Source organism: Gopherus flavomarginatus, chromosome 24, assembly GCF_025201925.1.
Source record: "Gopherus flavomarginatus isolate rGopFla2 chromosome 24, rGopFla2.mat.asm, whole genome shotgun sequence".
Classification (NCBI taxonomy): domain Eukaryota; kingdom Metazoa; phylum Chordata; order Testudines; family Testudinidae; genus Gopherus; species Gopherus flavomarginatus.
Window position 1 is genome coordinate 6,997,084 of NC_066640.1, and position 13,230 is coordinate 7,010,313.

General features: G+C 51.1%; 1 protein-coding gene across 1 annotated transcript in view; it reads left to right on the forward strand.

The window, feature by feature from the left end:
* The window catches only part of ADAMTS10 (ADAM metallopeptidase with thrombospondin type 1 motif 10), a 101,885-nt gene that overhangs the window by 17,744 nt on the left and 70,911 nt on the right, over positions 1-13,230 (forward strand). The window contains exon 3 of the mRNA XM_050934449.1: positions 8,993-9,357. Coding sequence (XP_050790406.1) covers positions 8,993-9,357 — 365 coding nt within the window. The remainder of the gene's footprint in view (positions 1-8,992; positions 9,358-13,230) is intronic.

Here is a 13,230-nt window from a genome sequence, read left to right on the forward strand (position 1 = left end):
GGCGGGGAGTTCCCCTGAGTGCCACCCCCCCCTTACTTGCTGCAGGTGGTTCTCCCCGCATTCCCCTGCCCTAGCTCCCTCCGCCTAAATGCCAGCAGCGACCGGGGCGGCCAAAGATCCAGCCACCGGTCACTGCCAAAGAAAACGGCGCCCCCCCAAATCCTAGTGCCCGTTGCCTAAATGGTTGCACCGGCCCTGTATATTCCAGAACAGCCTTTGGAGTTGATCCTGCTGAAATGTATCTTGAAAGGGCTTTCAGTTCATCACCTAAATCACTCGCATCAATATCGTGCATGTCATCATGTGTCAACACTGTCTCTAGTGCCTTGCATTGCTGGTGTGGGTCTTTTTCAGGTATAGTGAGGAGTTTGGGAATATCATACAACATCCCAAATGTACTGCTGGGTCCCTTGAGCTGCATGAAACGTTCTTCAACTGACTGTATTGCACTATCTAGCACCTGGTTAAAGAATTCAACTTTGAATTGCTGTTTGGGATCTCTTGTGGGATTATCCCATGCCTCGTAATCAAAATGTCATCGTCTTCGGTCACTCTTGTATTCCTGAATGGGTGGGAAAATAGCTTCAGTGTGAAGTTTCTCTGCCAGCTTCTGTGCACTCTTCAGACCATTTTGAAATCCCTCATCTGAGTGGTAAGACTGTAGGTATGACTTTGCTTTGTCCAGTTGTCCCATTGCTCCAGATATCAAGGTCAACACCTTGGAGTCTCTTGCTTACAACATCTATTTCAAACAGTATGTCCTGCCACAACACTAAGCCACACAGAAATGTGAAGTTATGTATGTTTCTGGTGATTCCATTTCCCTCTGCCACTGTTCTCCCATGAACAGTTCCTGTCATAGCATTGTCCCCCATAATGGCAACTATGGCATCATCTATCTGCCCATTTATCAGGAGAGACTTTGGTACCTTGTAAGAAGGAAACATGGATAGTGACCTGGCTGGAGGGTCAAGTCCTGAAGAGGAAGCTGCAGCACCCGGAGAGAAAGAGAGGTGCCGGAGAGACAGCAAGACTGAGACCGGCAGCAGGGCAGGCAGCAAGCTGCAGAAGGGGGCCTCAGGCCTGGAAAGAGCTAACCCTCAGAGCAGCCAGGCAGAGGTGTCCCCTGCAATGAGTGGATCCCCTGACACTCCCCACTTGGCAGATGTGGAAACTGAGGCACAGAGCAATTAAAAACCAACATTTGTAGAAGCACCCACTGGTTTTGGCCTGTGTGAGGTGCCCAAGGCTGCTCGGTTAGTTAGCATCCGAGTAGGATTAGAACTCAGGACTTCTTAGCTCAGAGGTGTGTGTTTTTCTAAAAGATGTGCTCACGTTTAAGCAGGAATTATTTCTGAGCAGTTCTCTGGTCAGTGTTACACACTGGGTTAGACTAGATGATCAGATTGGCCCCTTCTGGCCTTGGAATCCATAATATCCCTGTGCTCCAGTCACTACGGCACGCTGCCTTTCATTATAGGTGGGGCCCACGTGTAAATGCATTTAGCCTGCACTCTCAATTGTGGAACATTATTCTGGTATGATTTTGCTGTGCTAGGCATGGTGCCAGAGCAGTAATCTGATAAGATCCTGGTTTAGAGCAATCCAAGCTGCTGCCCATATGGCGAGGAAGGGAAAAATTATGGGATAGACGTCCACCAATTTATGGTACCACGGACAGTTCCTGTCACTTCTGCGAGCTAGAAAGCTGTTCAGATGCAATCCCACCCATCAGTGGAGGTTTAGCTCGATGTCTGTCAAAGGGAGCCAGAATATGATGGGAATAGGCACTGTCTTACTCCTGTGTTTGTAACCCCTGTGACTGCTACTGGAATACTGCGCACAGTTCTGGTGTCCACAATTCAAAGAGGATGTCGATGAACTGGGAAGGGTTCAGAGAAGAGCCACGAAAATGATTAAAGGCCTGGAAAACATGCCTTATCGTGATAGACTCGAGGAACTCGATCTATTTAGCTTCTCAGGCAGAAGGTTAAGGGCTATCTTGATCCCAGTCTCTGAGTACCTACACACAATGAAGGTTCTAGCAGAGAAAGGTATAACAAGATCTGATGGCTAGAAGTTGAAGCTACACACATTCAGGATTAGATCATTTATAAACAGACTGGAGAGGAGTGAGGTGAGAGGCTAGGAGGCCAGGATCGGGGACTGCAGTAGTCAGGGTGCGAGGTAGCGAGAGCCATTCTGTGGGAGTGTGGAGGCATGGATGCCCTGGAGAGAGAAATGGAAGAGTTTAGTGGCAGTGTTGGTCTGAGCAGAGGAAAATAGAAAGAAGTGGGGGATGAGCTGAGAGATGTCACGTGCACAGATGAACACCAAGAGTCAACACAACTTTTGTAAAGGGAAATCATGCCTCACCAGTCTATTAGAATTCTTAGATAGAGTCAACAAGCATGTGTACAAGGGTGCTCCAGTGGATATGATGTACTTGGACTTTCAGAAAGCCTTTGGCAGGGTCCCACGCCAAAAAGTCTTTAGCAAAGTAACCAGTCATGGGATAAGAGGGAAGGATCACTCATGGATCAATAACTGGCTAAAAGATAAGAAAGAAAGGGGTAGGAACAAATGGTCAGTCTTCACAATTGAGAGAGATAAATAGTGCTGTCCCTCCGGGATCTGTACTGGGACCAGTGCTTTTCACCATATTCATAAATGATTTGGAAAAGGAGGTGAAGAGTGAGGTGGCAAAATGTACAATGATACAGAACTACTTAAGACAGTTAAGTCCAAAGCGGATTGCAAAGAATTACAAAGGGATCTCACTAAACTGGGTGATGGGATAACAAATTCACAGATGAAATTCAGTGTTGACAAATGCAAAGTGATGCACATTGGAAAATATAATCCCCACTGCATGTGCAGAATGACGAGGTCTAAATTAGCTGTTATCACTCAAGAAAGAGATCTTGGAGTGAACGTGGCTAGATCTGTGAAACTATCTGCTTGGCGTGCAGCAGCAGTCAAAAAAGCGAACAGAATGTTAGAGACCATTAGGGAAAGGATAAATAATAAGACAGAAAATATCATAATGCCACTATATAAATCCATGGTACACCTGCACCTTGAGTATTGTGTCTAGCTCTGGTTGGCCCATCTCAAAAAAGGTCTATTAAAATTGGAAAAGAGGCAAAGAAGGGCAACAAAAATGATTAAGGGTAGGAACCACTTCCATATGAGGAGAGATTAAAAAGACTGGGCCAGTTCAGTTTAGAAAAGAGGAGACTAAGGGGGGATATGAGAGAGGTCTATAAAGTCATGACTGGTGTGGAGAAAGTGAATAAGGAAGTGTTTACCCCTTCACATAACACAAGAATATGGAGTCATCCAATGAAATTAATAGGCAGCTGGTTTAGAATAAACAAAAGGAAGTATTTCTTCACACAGCGCACAGCCAGCCTGTGGAACTCCTTGCCAGGGGATGTTGTGAAGGCCAAAAATATAACTGGGTTCAAAAAAGAACTAGATAAGTTCCTGGCAGACCAGTCCATCAATGGCTATTAGCCAAGATGGGCAGGGACACAGCCCCATGCTCTGGGTGGCCCTAAACCTCTGACTGCCGGATGCTGGGCTTGGATGACTTGATAATTACTGTTTTTTGTTCATTCCCTCTGAAGCACCTAGCACCGGCCACTGTCAGAAGACTGGATACTGGGCTGGATGGACCATTGCTCTGACCCAGTACTGCTGTTCTGTGTAGCCCAGCTGCCTCAAGGCAGGGGGTCCCAGAGCAATCTGAGCTTTGGGAGCCGGAGGGCATTTTTCTCACCCATCCATTATGAAATGTGTGAATGGGCTGCTGCCGGTGGTAACAAGGCCAGGGAAGCTCTGGCTTCCTTTAATCCCATAATCCCAGGCAACCATGCGGCGGTACGAAATGCAGGAACTGAGACAAGGTCCTGGCCTATCTGGAACAAAGGGCGCCACTTGGCAGGGAGCGCCTTCCTGCCTCCCCCTTCCCATGTCACGCTCCCTCTTCCCCTCCTGAGGCCACCTCTTTCTGGTCCCCCTTCACCGCTTTCCATCTCCTCCTTGCTGTCTCCCTTCCTCCCCAACACTCCCACTCTGTGTCTGCTGCTTCCGCTCAGTCTGTCTCTGTCCCCCTCCTGGCACCCCCTCACGCTCCCTTGCAGATGCGTTTCCCCTCTCTAGAGCGGATGGGAGACCTCAAATGGGGTCTGAGAGTGTTCCCGCCATCCAGCCCGAACGGCCCAGCAAGTTCTGTTCCCCCAGGGCTCAGTATGGTCTCTCTCTAGTAATGCAGTCGCTGCTGGAGAGCTTGTGGGAAACGGCAGGCGCCTTATCACCTGTGCAAACCCCTTTGGTCCAGATGGGTACAATACTACGAGTCACGCCAAGGTCTATTAATACAGCATGAGTGGCTGCAAGGAGAGAGAACAGGACTGGATTTTCGGGAAGGAACGGGGCTGGCTAAGGTCCAGAGAGGTTTGTTCTCCTGCAATGCTGGGCAACGGAAGAGGAGGGGCCCTGTAATGCCAATGGGTGGGGGAGCCTCTGTAGTCCCCCAGGATAGGAGGGAACAGGGGAGCCACTGTAATGCAGCAAGGCAAAGCTGGACAGGGAGCCCCAGCAGTGAAGCAGGCCAGGGGAGCAGGGGAGCCCCTGTAATGGAGCACGGCAGGGGTAGCGGGGGAGCCCTTGTAATGGAGCGGGGCAGGCAGAGCGGGAGAGCCCCTTTAATGGAGCAGGGTAGGGGGAGCCCCTGTAATACTCTAGGGAAGGGAGAAGCACAGGAGCAGGGCCCGGGGCAGATTATCTAGAGTTGCTTAACCATTTTCCCACAGAAGTGCAGCCTGTGAATTGACAGCACCCCTCTAAGCTCGACCACCAGCCAGCCGCTCGCTATTACACACGGCTAGATTCCAACCGTTGGCCTACAGCAGAGAGGCTCTGTGGCCGATTCCCGGCCCCCAGCATTCTCAGTCCTCATTCACGGGGAGCTTTCGGATGGAATTGCCTTGCCGGGGGTGAGCTTGCGGCACGTCAGACCAGCCCAGGAAATCAGTTCTCTCCCAGGAACTGGGGGGGCAGGTGGAGATCCCTCTCCTGACACCTACCAGTTCCACCTCTGTCGCTGCTTGAATCTCAGGGGTATAAGAGTAACTTTGCCCCTCTTCCAGCCAAGGATCTCAAAGCACTTCCCACACATTAAAAAATCCTCATAGCCCCCTATCAGGCAGGCTGTCGTTTTTATCCCCACTTTACAGGCTGATAGATAGAACCTCTCTATGTCTGTCTGTCTGTCTTCGGTACACTAGATTGTAAGCTGTTTTGGGCAGGGGCTGGAAGGTAGAGCAATGCTGTTATTCCTATTTTATTCATACGAAACTGAGGCACAGTGAGGCTAAGTGACTTGCCCATGGTCACACAGGGAGTCTGTGTCGAACCAGGGACTTGAAGCTGGATCTCTCACAGCCTAAGCTAATGCTTTAGCCACTGGACAATGCACCTTTCTGTTCTGTGATTAGCGGCACGCAATAATGTCAGTGGCAGAGAGCCCAGCTCCTGGCTCCCAGCCCCCTGCTCTCACCACTCCTAGCCAGGCTTCCTTCTGCCCATGTGGCAGACTGGAGAGAACAGAAAGAAAAACAAAATGTTTCCGGTAGCAGCAAGTTTCTCCAGGCTGCCAGTCATTCCTTAAGTGGAAATAGCTTTTCCTGTTTGCCCGGCTGCATCGCACAAGATGTGGTCTGGTATGGGGGAAGCCGAAGCAGGAGTGAAAATAAAATCGTCACTTCTGGTTGGTCAGGCCAAGGAATAGGTGCCAGAGGTGTTTATGGTTTGGAAGGTCCGGACGTAACCCCTAGACCCAGCCAGTAGGAAGGATTGTTCCATTAGCAGTAGCCCAAGAAACCACTCTGTCAAGATCCCACGCTGGAAAATGCATTCGAAGGAAAGTAAACGTTCCAGAGCGGGGCATGTGGTGACAGTGTAATTTGGAGTCCAGATTTAAGATGGCTTTGAAGATGGGCATTGTGGAGCCAGGCAAAATGCAGCCACCTCAGGGCAGCCTGACTTCTCCCCGGTTGCTTAGAAAACAACAAGAAAAAGAATGCAAACCGTACAGCAAGTCCCTTGGACAAAATGAGCAGGTAAGTCCAACAGGGTAGAACTTCTCCTGATCCTTGCCATGAAAAGCTCATGCTTCAGGGCATAAATCAGCCTCTAGCTACTGGGGGTTAGGAGGACATGCCCTACAGGTAGATTACAACATGACTGGATACTGGGCTCGCTAGAGCACAGGTCTGAACCACTCTGGCAATTCGAGAAGTTTCTCTAGAGCGGTGTTTTCCAAACTGTGGGTCATACTGCTGAGGGGACTGAGGAGGGGAGGATCATGAAACATGAAAGAGCATCAGGAGGTCATGAGATGTGTGTGCTGCATTGCGAGGGGCAGCTGCTTGCCCTGCCCCAACTGTCCGGCACTGCCTGGCTGTGCCATGCTTGGGTTGGCACCGCAAGGTGGCGGCAGCCAGCAGGGATGGGGCTTATAGCCACCGCTGTGCCAATCCCTTGAGTAGGAGGAGGGGAGCCAACCTAAGCCAAGCCCAAGGGGGTCAGAAGACAACCTGGCCCAGCTAGGGTGATTCATTGGATGTGAATAAGGGGAAACCGTGTGAAAAATCTGGGACAACATTTCATTTTAAGGGACGTTTTAGGGAAACCCCATTTCCTTTAGCACAGCATGGGTTTGTCACTCAAACGTACATTTCTACTGCCCTCAAGTACATCATGCAATTATTATATGCTTCACTTTCCTCTAGAATGGAATCAGTCACGACCAGTTATTTCAATACATCTCAAAATAAGGGACTGGTGGTTAACCTAGACGCAACCCGAACCCAGCATGCGTCGCCTGGTCCCACTGAGTCCCGATTGGGTTGCGGGGCTCTGTCTCAGACCCTGGGGCCTGGTTAACACAGGTGAGCCCAGAGGGGGTCATGGCATGAAAAAGTTTGGGAACCACAGCAGTAAACATTACATGGAGTCAATCTTTTGGATGGAGAAAGGTGTCGTGTTCCCCTACAAGTGCAGTCAGACGTCTAGGACTGGGACCTTGTTAGATCACATATGCTAGGTGGTGGTGGACTGTTTTCAGAGACTGACGCATTGGAGGAGGAGGTGGTGATAGAAGAAGTTGATAAGTTAAAGTGCAACAAGTGACAGAAGTGCCTAGAGGGAAGGGTACTGGCCGCGGTAGGTTCCTTTCTTGATTGTGCCACTAGCCTATTGTGTGATCTTGAACTCTGGTTTCCCTCCCCCTTGTCTCTCTTATTTTGATTGTAAGATTTTCAAGGCAGGGACTCTGAGCAGGGTTTTGAACCATGCCTATCACAACAGGGTCCTGATCTCTCTTGGTGCTTCATCATATAAATGATGATGATGATAATAATAATTAATAACAGTGAATCATCAGGACCAGATGGTACATCCCAAAGTTCTGAAGGAACCTCAGACTGTCGAGCTGAGTTGCTAACGAAAAAGCACAATCACTTATTAAAATCGATGGCTCTGCTGAACGACTAGCACAGTAGCTCTCAACTACTGTCCCCCTTTCAGGAGTCTGATTTGCCTTGTGTACCCCCAAGTTACAGCTCACTTACAAACAACTTGCTTCCAAAATCAGGCATAAAAATACGTAAGTGTCACAGCACGCTATTACTGAACAAAACTGCTGACTTTCACATTTTTACCATGTAATTATAAAATAAACCAATTGGAATATAAATATTGTACTTACATTTCAGTGGATAGTAGATAGAGCAGTATAAGCAAGTTATTGTCTGTGTGAAATTTTAGTTTGTACTGAATTCGCTAGTGCTTTTTAAGTAGCCTGTTGTAAAATAAGGCAAATATCTGGATGAGTTGTCTTCCAGGGGGTGCATCCTCTGCCTGCCCCTAGGGGTATGTGTACCCCTGTTTGAGAACCACTGGACGAGAAGGTAGTTATTGTCGTATCTGTCCTTTAAAAATTGATCATGGAAATTGCAGAGTAGCACCCTTGTCTTCAGTACCAGGTTGTAGACAGTCAATGATTGTTTGGTCAAAGAGCACGTTTCCTTCCCTCTTCTCAACATAATGCTCTGGGTTTATGATTTCATTTGCTAAACCATTAGTCCACCCTCTGTGCTTTAGTGCACAGCTGTGAGACCTTCCCTCTAGGACAGTAATTCTCAGCGTTTACTGTTCTGGGACCACCTTTCCCATTCCAGGACCCCTGTTCCATCTAGTGGGGAACCCTGGCCCATACAGCAATATGGGAAAGGCAGCAGGGTCATCATGATCCCTTGGCACCTGTTTGCAAACCCAAGGAAATAAACCCCTGATCTAAGAATTTCAGAAATAAATAGCTGTAATTTGTCCCCATTTTAGAGATGAGAAACTGAGGCACAGAGAGACTAAGTGACTTGCACACGCTAGCGCTGACTTCAGTATAACTTAAGTCACTCAGGGGTGTGGAAAAGCCGCCCCCCGAGCAACATAAGTTACTCCGACTTAAGCACTGGTGTGGACAGCGCAACGTTGGCAGGAGACACTCTCCCGCTGACAGAGCTACTGATGCTCGGGGAGGTGGAGTCATGATGCTGATGGGAGAGAGCTCGCTCGCCATCATGCAGCATCTAGTGTTGAGGAGTCCTAAGTCACTTGCCCAAGGTCTCATAGGAGTCTGTGGCAGAGCAGGGGATCCAGGTATCCTGCATCTCAGGCTTGTGCCCTAACCACTCAACCATCCTTCCTGCCTCCACTGGGCCATCCTTGCTATTGATCTGTGCAGCGCTGGGTGCAGTGCGTTAGCTGCAATCTTACCAGAGCTCTATAGAGAAGGATGGTCCTCTCTCTGATTTTGACATGTCCCTGCAGCCGAGAATTGCGTTGGCTTTTACTCTGCCCCAGGTCTCCTGACCTCCCTGTCTCTCCAGAACATGACTGTCACTGTGTTTGCTATGCCCTCCAGAGGAGTTCCTCTCCAGCCTCGATCACTATGAAATCGCTTTCCCCATCCAAGTGGACCAAAACGGGGACTTCCTCACCTTTGACATGAGAAGCCAGCTGAAGCGGCGCTCCCGGCGCAACCTGGGCTCCCTATCCTACGATGCCGCTGAGCGGCGAGTCTTCTATAAGGTCTCCGCCCACCACACCCAGTTCCTCCTCAACCTGACCCTGCACTCCAACCTGCTGGCCGAGCACTTCACGGTGGAGTACTGGAAGCGGGACGGGGTGGACTGGCAGCACGACTTCCACGAGGAGTGCCACTATGCAGGCCACTTGCAGGATCAGTACCTGAACTCCAAAGTCGCCATCAGCAACTGCAACGGACTGGTGAGCTTCCAAAGGGATCGTAGGACAGGTCCTCCCGGTTTGCTCAGCCAAGGGCGGTATCAATAGTTAGGGCTGCCCATAAAATGGAACAGATTGCAGCTTCTCTGATCTTCATTACAGAGGTGCAACCTACTGGTCCCAGCATTCAGTGCTCTGTTGTGATGTGCATGGCCAAGCGGGCAGAGCTGAGATGGGACATTGCATGCTGGGATCCATCGTCTCCACTGGCCGTAACACTCTCTCTTAAAGCTGAGGGTGACCAAAAGCTAGCTGAAGGCCCATGGAAGCCAGTCAGTTTCCACTGACGTCAATTGGCCTGGGATAGGGAGACCTATAGACCCCACTTTGATTACTTTAGCTGCCGGAGACCCCAGCCCTGTGCTCCTTTGCCTCTTTCCGACAAACAAACGCTGCGTTCTGCATGTACTAGTTAGCAGTGAATTCCAGGAAGGGGCAGGACTTGGAGACAAGCCCTCAGAAAGTAAGTTGCTGATCCAGACCTGTGTAGTTTGCCACCCAGTTGTGTTTAAACTGCTGGGGGAAAAAGAATTGCCTAGTGATGCCAGACGGCTGGATTGCAAACCTTGCATCGTTCTGCCCTGACAATGCCTTCACGAGAGACAGGGCAGTGCTGTCACATTGTGATGTTAATCTTACCAGGCAGGGATGCAGTGTGTCGTCTGAGCGGATTCACGGAGAGGGTATATTGTGCATATGCTGTGAGACTGTCCTGTTTCCCTAGTGCCTTCTGCATGGACGAGGGCTGAGTCCAGTGTCTCACTGGTCACATTAGCATCTACCTTGTTACCTTCTGCTTTCCCTTGATGGCAGGTGTGGTATCTCGGGGGCCTCCCCATACATGGGGCTTGGTGCTGCTTCCAGAGAATAGCTTGCCAAGTATGATACCCTGGTGCCCCCAGAGAGAGGGATGGAGCAAATATACTCCGCAGTGGGGTAAACATACGTAGGAATTGATTTGGTAAGTCAGACCCTCCTTTATGCCAAGGCCCCTCAGGCAGCGTAAGGGCATTAACATGGGCATGAATTTACACCGCCTTTAATGCAGCTTTCCATTGCCATTGAAAAGGCCGCAATGTAATGAGAATCTGCCTCGTTATGTCAAGGATTCTTTTACCATGTTTCCACCCCACCCCTGGCACCAGGGCTGCAGCCTAGATCCTTTCCCCTCCCCAGATTGCTGTGTCAGAACCGGCTCTCCATGCATCTGAGGGTAAGCGCTCCAGTGATGTCCTAGTAGATTTACTAGGACTCAGAGGGTGAGCTGCTGGGTGCGTTGGGCACTGCTGGCTCGTAAGGAATCCGGTATCAATGCCTTTCCCACAGTGGCCCATACGTCCCAGGACATCTGATGGCCAGACAGTACTTTGACCAAGCCCAGAACGTCCCAGGGGAATGGACAGGGGATGGAGAGATCCCGATGACAGACGAACACCCAGCCCCTCCTTGGGAGGGTGCAACAGGGCAGGAAATAAACCCTCTGCAAGCCCAGAACATCCCAGGGGAATGGACAGGGGATGGAGAGATCCCGATGACAGATGAGCGCCCAGCCCCTCCTTCGGAGGGTGAAATAAACCCTCTGCAAGCCCAGAAATCTCCCCGTTACCTATGTGAAGTCCTGCTGTCCTGGGAGCTTATGGACATCAGTGTGGGGGATGGGGGAAGGGAGTCCAGCTGCTTTGGTGGGGGGAGTCTGGCCACATCCAAGCTGTGCCCAGCCAGGTCACAGGGCAGCCTTCTGGGGAGCTGACCCCATCAGGCACCGAACCCCCGATCATCCCCTCACTCGGCCGTCATGCTTCTTCCCTGGGCCCTCAGAGTGCAGGCAGCTAGGGCTGCTTGGAACAGGAAAGAGGATCCTAGGTGCAGGGCCGGCTCCAGGCACCAGCGAAGGAAGCAGGAGCTTGGGGAGGCCAATACAAAGGGGCAGCACGTCTGGGTCTTCAGCGGGAATTCGGCGGCGGGTCCCTCAGTCTCTTGCTTCCTCTTTGAGCTGCCGCCGAAGAGGAAAAGAGGGAGTGAAGGACCCGCCGCCCAGGGGCGGCTCCAGGCCCCAGCACGCCAAGCGTGTGCTTGGGGCGGCATGCCACGGGGGGGCGCTCTGCTGGTTCCCAGGAGGGTGGCAGACTGCTCCGGTGGACCTCCCTCAGGTGTGGCTGCGGAGGGTCCACTGGTCCCGCGGCTTCGGTGGAGCATCTGCAGGCACGCCTGCAGGAGGTCCACCGGAGCTGCGGGACCACCGGACCCTCCGCAGACATGTCTGCGGGAGGTCCACTGGAGCCATGGGACTGGCAACCGGCAGAGCACCCCCAGCGGCATGCCGCCGTGCTTGGGGCGGTGAAATGGCTAGAGCCACCCCTGCCGCCAACAAAGAATGGAGCAGCGCGACTCAGCTGCTGCCGAAGTGCCGCCAATTAGCTTTTTTTTTTTTTTTGCCACTTGGGGCAGCAGAAAACCTGGAGCCAGCCCTGCCTAGATGCCAAAAGCGTCTCGCCCTTCTCACTCTGCTTTCTCTCCTCACTGAACAGAACTATCCAACTGTCACTCCCGACTGCCAGGGCACTCCCAGACCCCAACATTCCACCTGGCAGCCCCCCAGTCACTCGTCACCACCCCCACACCTTCACACCCCAGCACCCCCGACTGCCAGGGCACCCCCAGACCCCAGCATTCCTCCCGGCAACCCCTCAGTCACCACCAATTGCCAGGGCACCTCAGGCCCCAACATTTCACTCAACAGCCACCCACACAACCCCAAACCTCTTCCCCTTCCATCTCTCTCTCTCTGTTTTCCTCTCTCTCACCTGCTGCCTCTGTCTCTGATGGAAAAGACCTATTAGTTCATCCAGACCCTGTCCCAGGCGCCAGTGCAAGATTGTTCCTTATGGCCGACACGCCCCATGCCAGGTACATGTCCTCTGACTTCCTGCACCCATTCACACGGAGCAAAGTTGAGAGGAGATGTAAAGTGGCCTGTATGTTAGATGTTGCTAAGCTGGTGCCAGTTGGTGTAAGTTGTACATGAAGGAGGTAGAAGCTGGATGGGTGTTGCAGGAAAAGCAACTGACATGAGGAGAGAGGCTGAGAAGGGGTAACATAAATCAGGCCATCCCTTGTTCTCTGAATTTCCTGCTATTCCTCTCTGGTGCACCCACCGCTGCTTCAGCATGTAAGTTACACCAGCTCACACCCACTCAGTGATGTATAACTCACACCTTATGTCCCACTGATAATTACATAGATACACACTGACTCATATTGCTAGCTTCCTGTGCATGCGCGCGCGCACACACACACACACACACACTACCCTGATATCTAAACCCCTCCTGAGACATCTACACCACACTCACAATCATCTGAACACACATGCAGATCTGAGCACATCTATGTCCCGTATCCATTGCTACCCACAAATGCGCACGCATCCCAGGACTGAGAGCTGCCTCATGCAATGTGCTCTTTGCTACGCTTTGTTTTGAACAGAATAAAAGTCACTGAGGCTTAAGTTGTCGGAAGCGAAGGGCAGAATGGTCAGGATTCCAAAACATGCACAGGCTGTTAGCTGCCAGCAAGGCAAGGCCGCCAACAAGCCTGCAACAAAAAACAGCTGGAGGCGGCAGAAAGCAGGCCCAGCAGCTCTCTCTGCCTGGGCCCTAAAGGGGAACTGAAAACTTTGCATTACACAAAGCAATATTTCAATCCACTGGCTGCTTAGGTTCCCCGAGACCCAGGTGCATGAGAGCACCACAGATAACCTCAGCTCAGAGGGAAAGAATTGAAAATCACACTTTCCTTCCTTTACCTCCCGTGACCTGAGTTCAACAGACATCATTCCTCCTGCCGCTGCTAGGG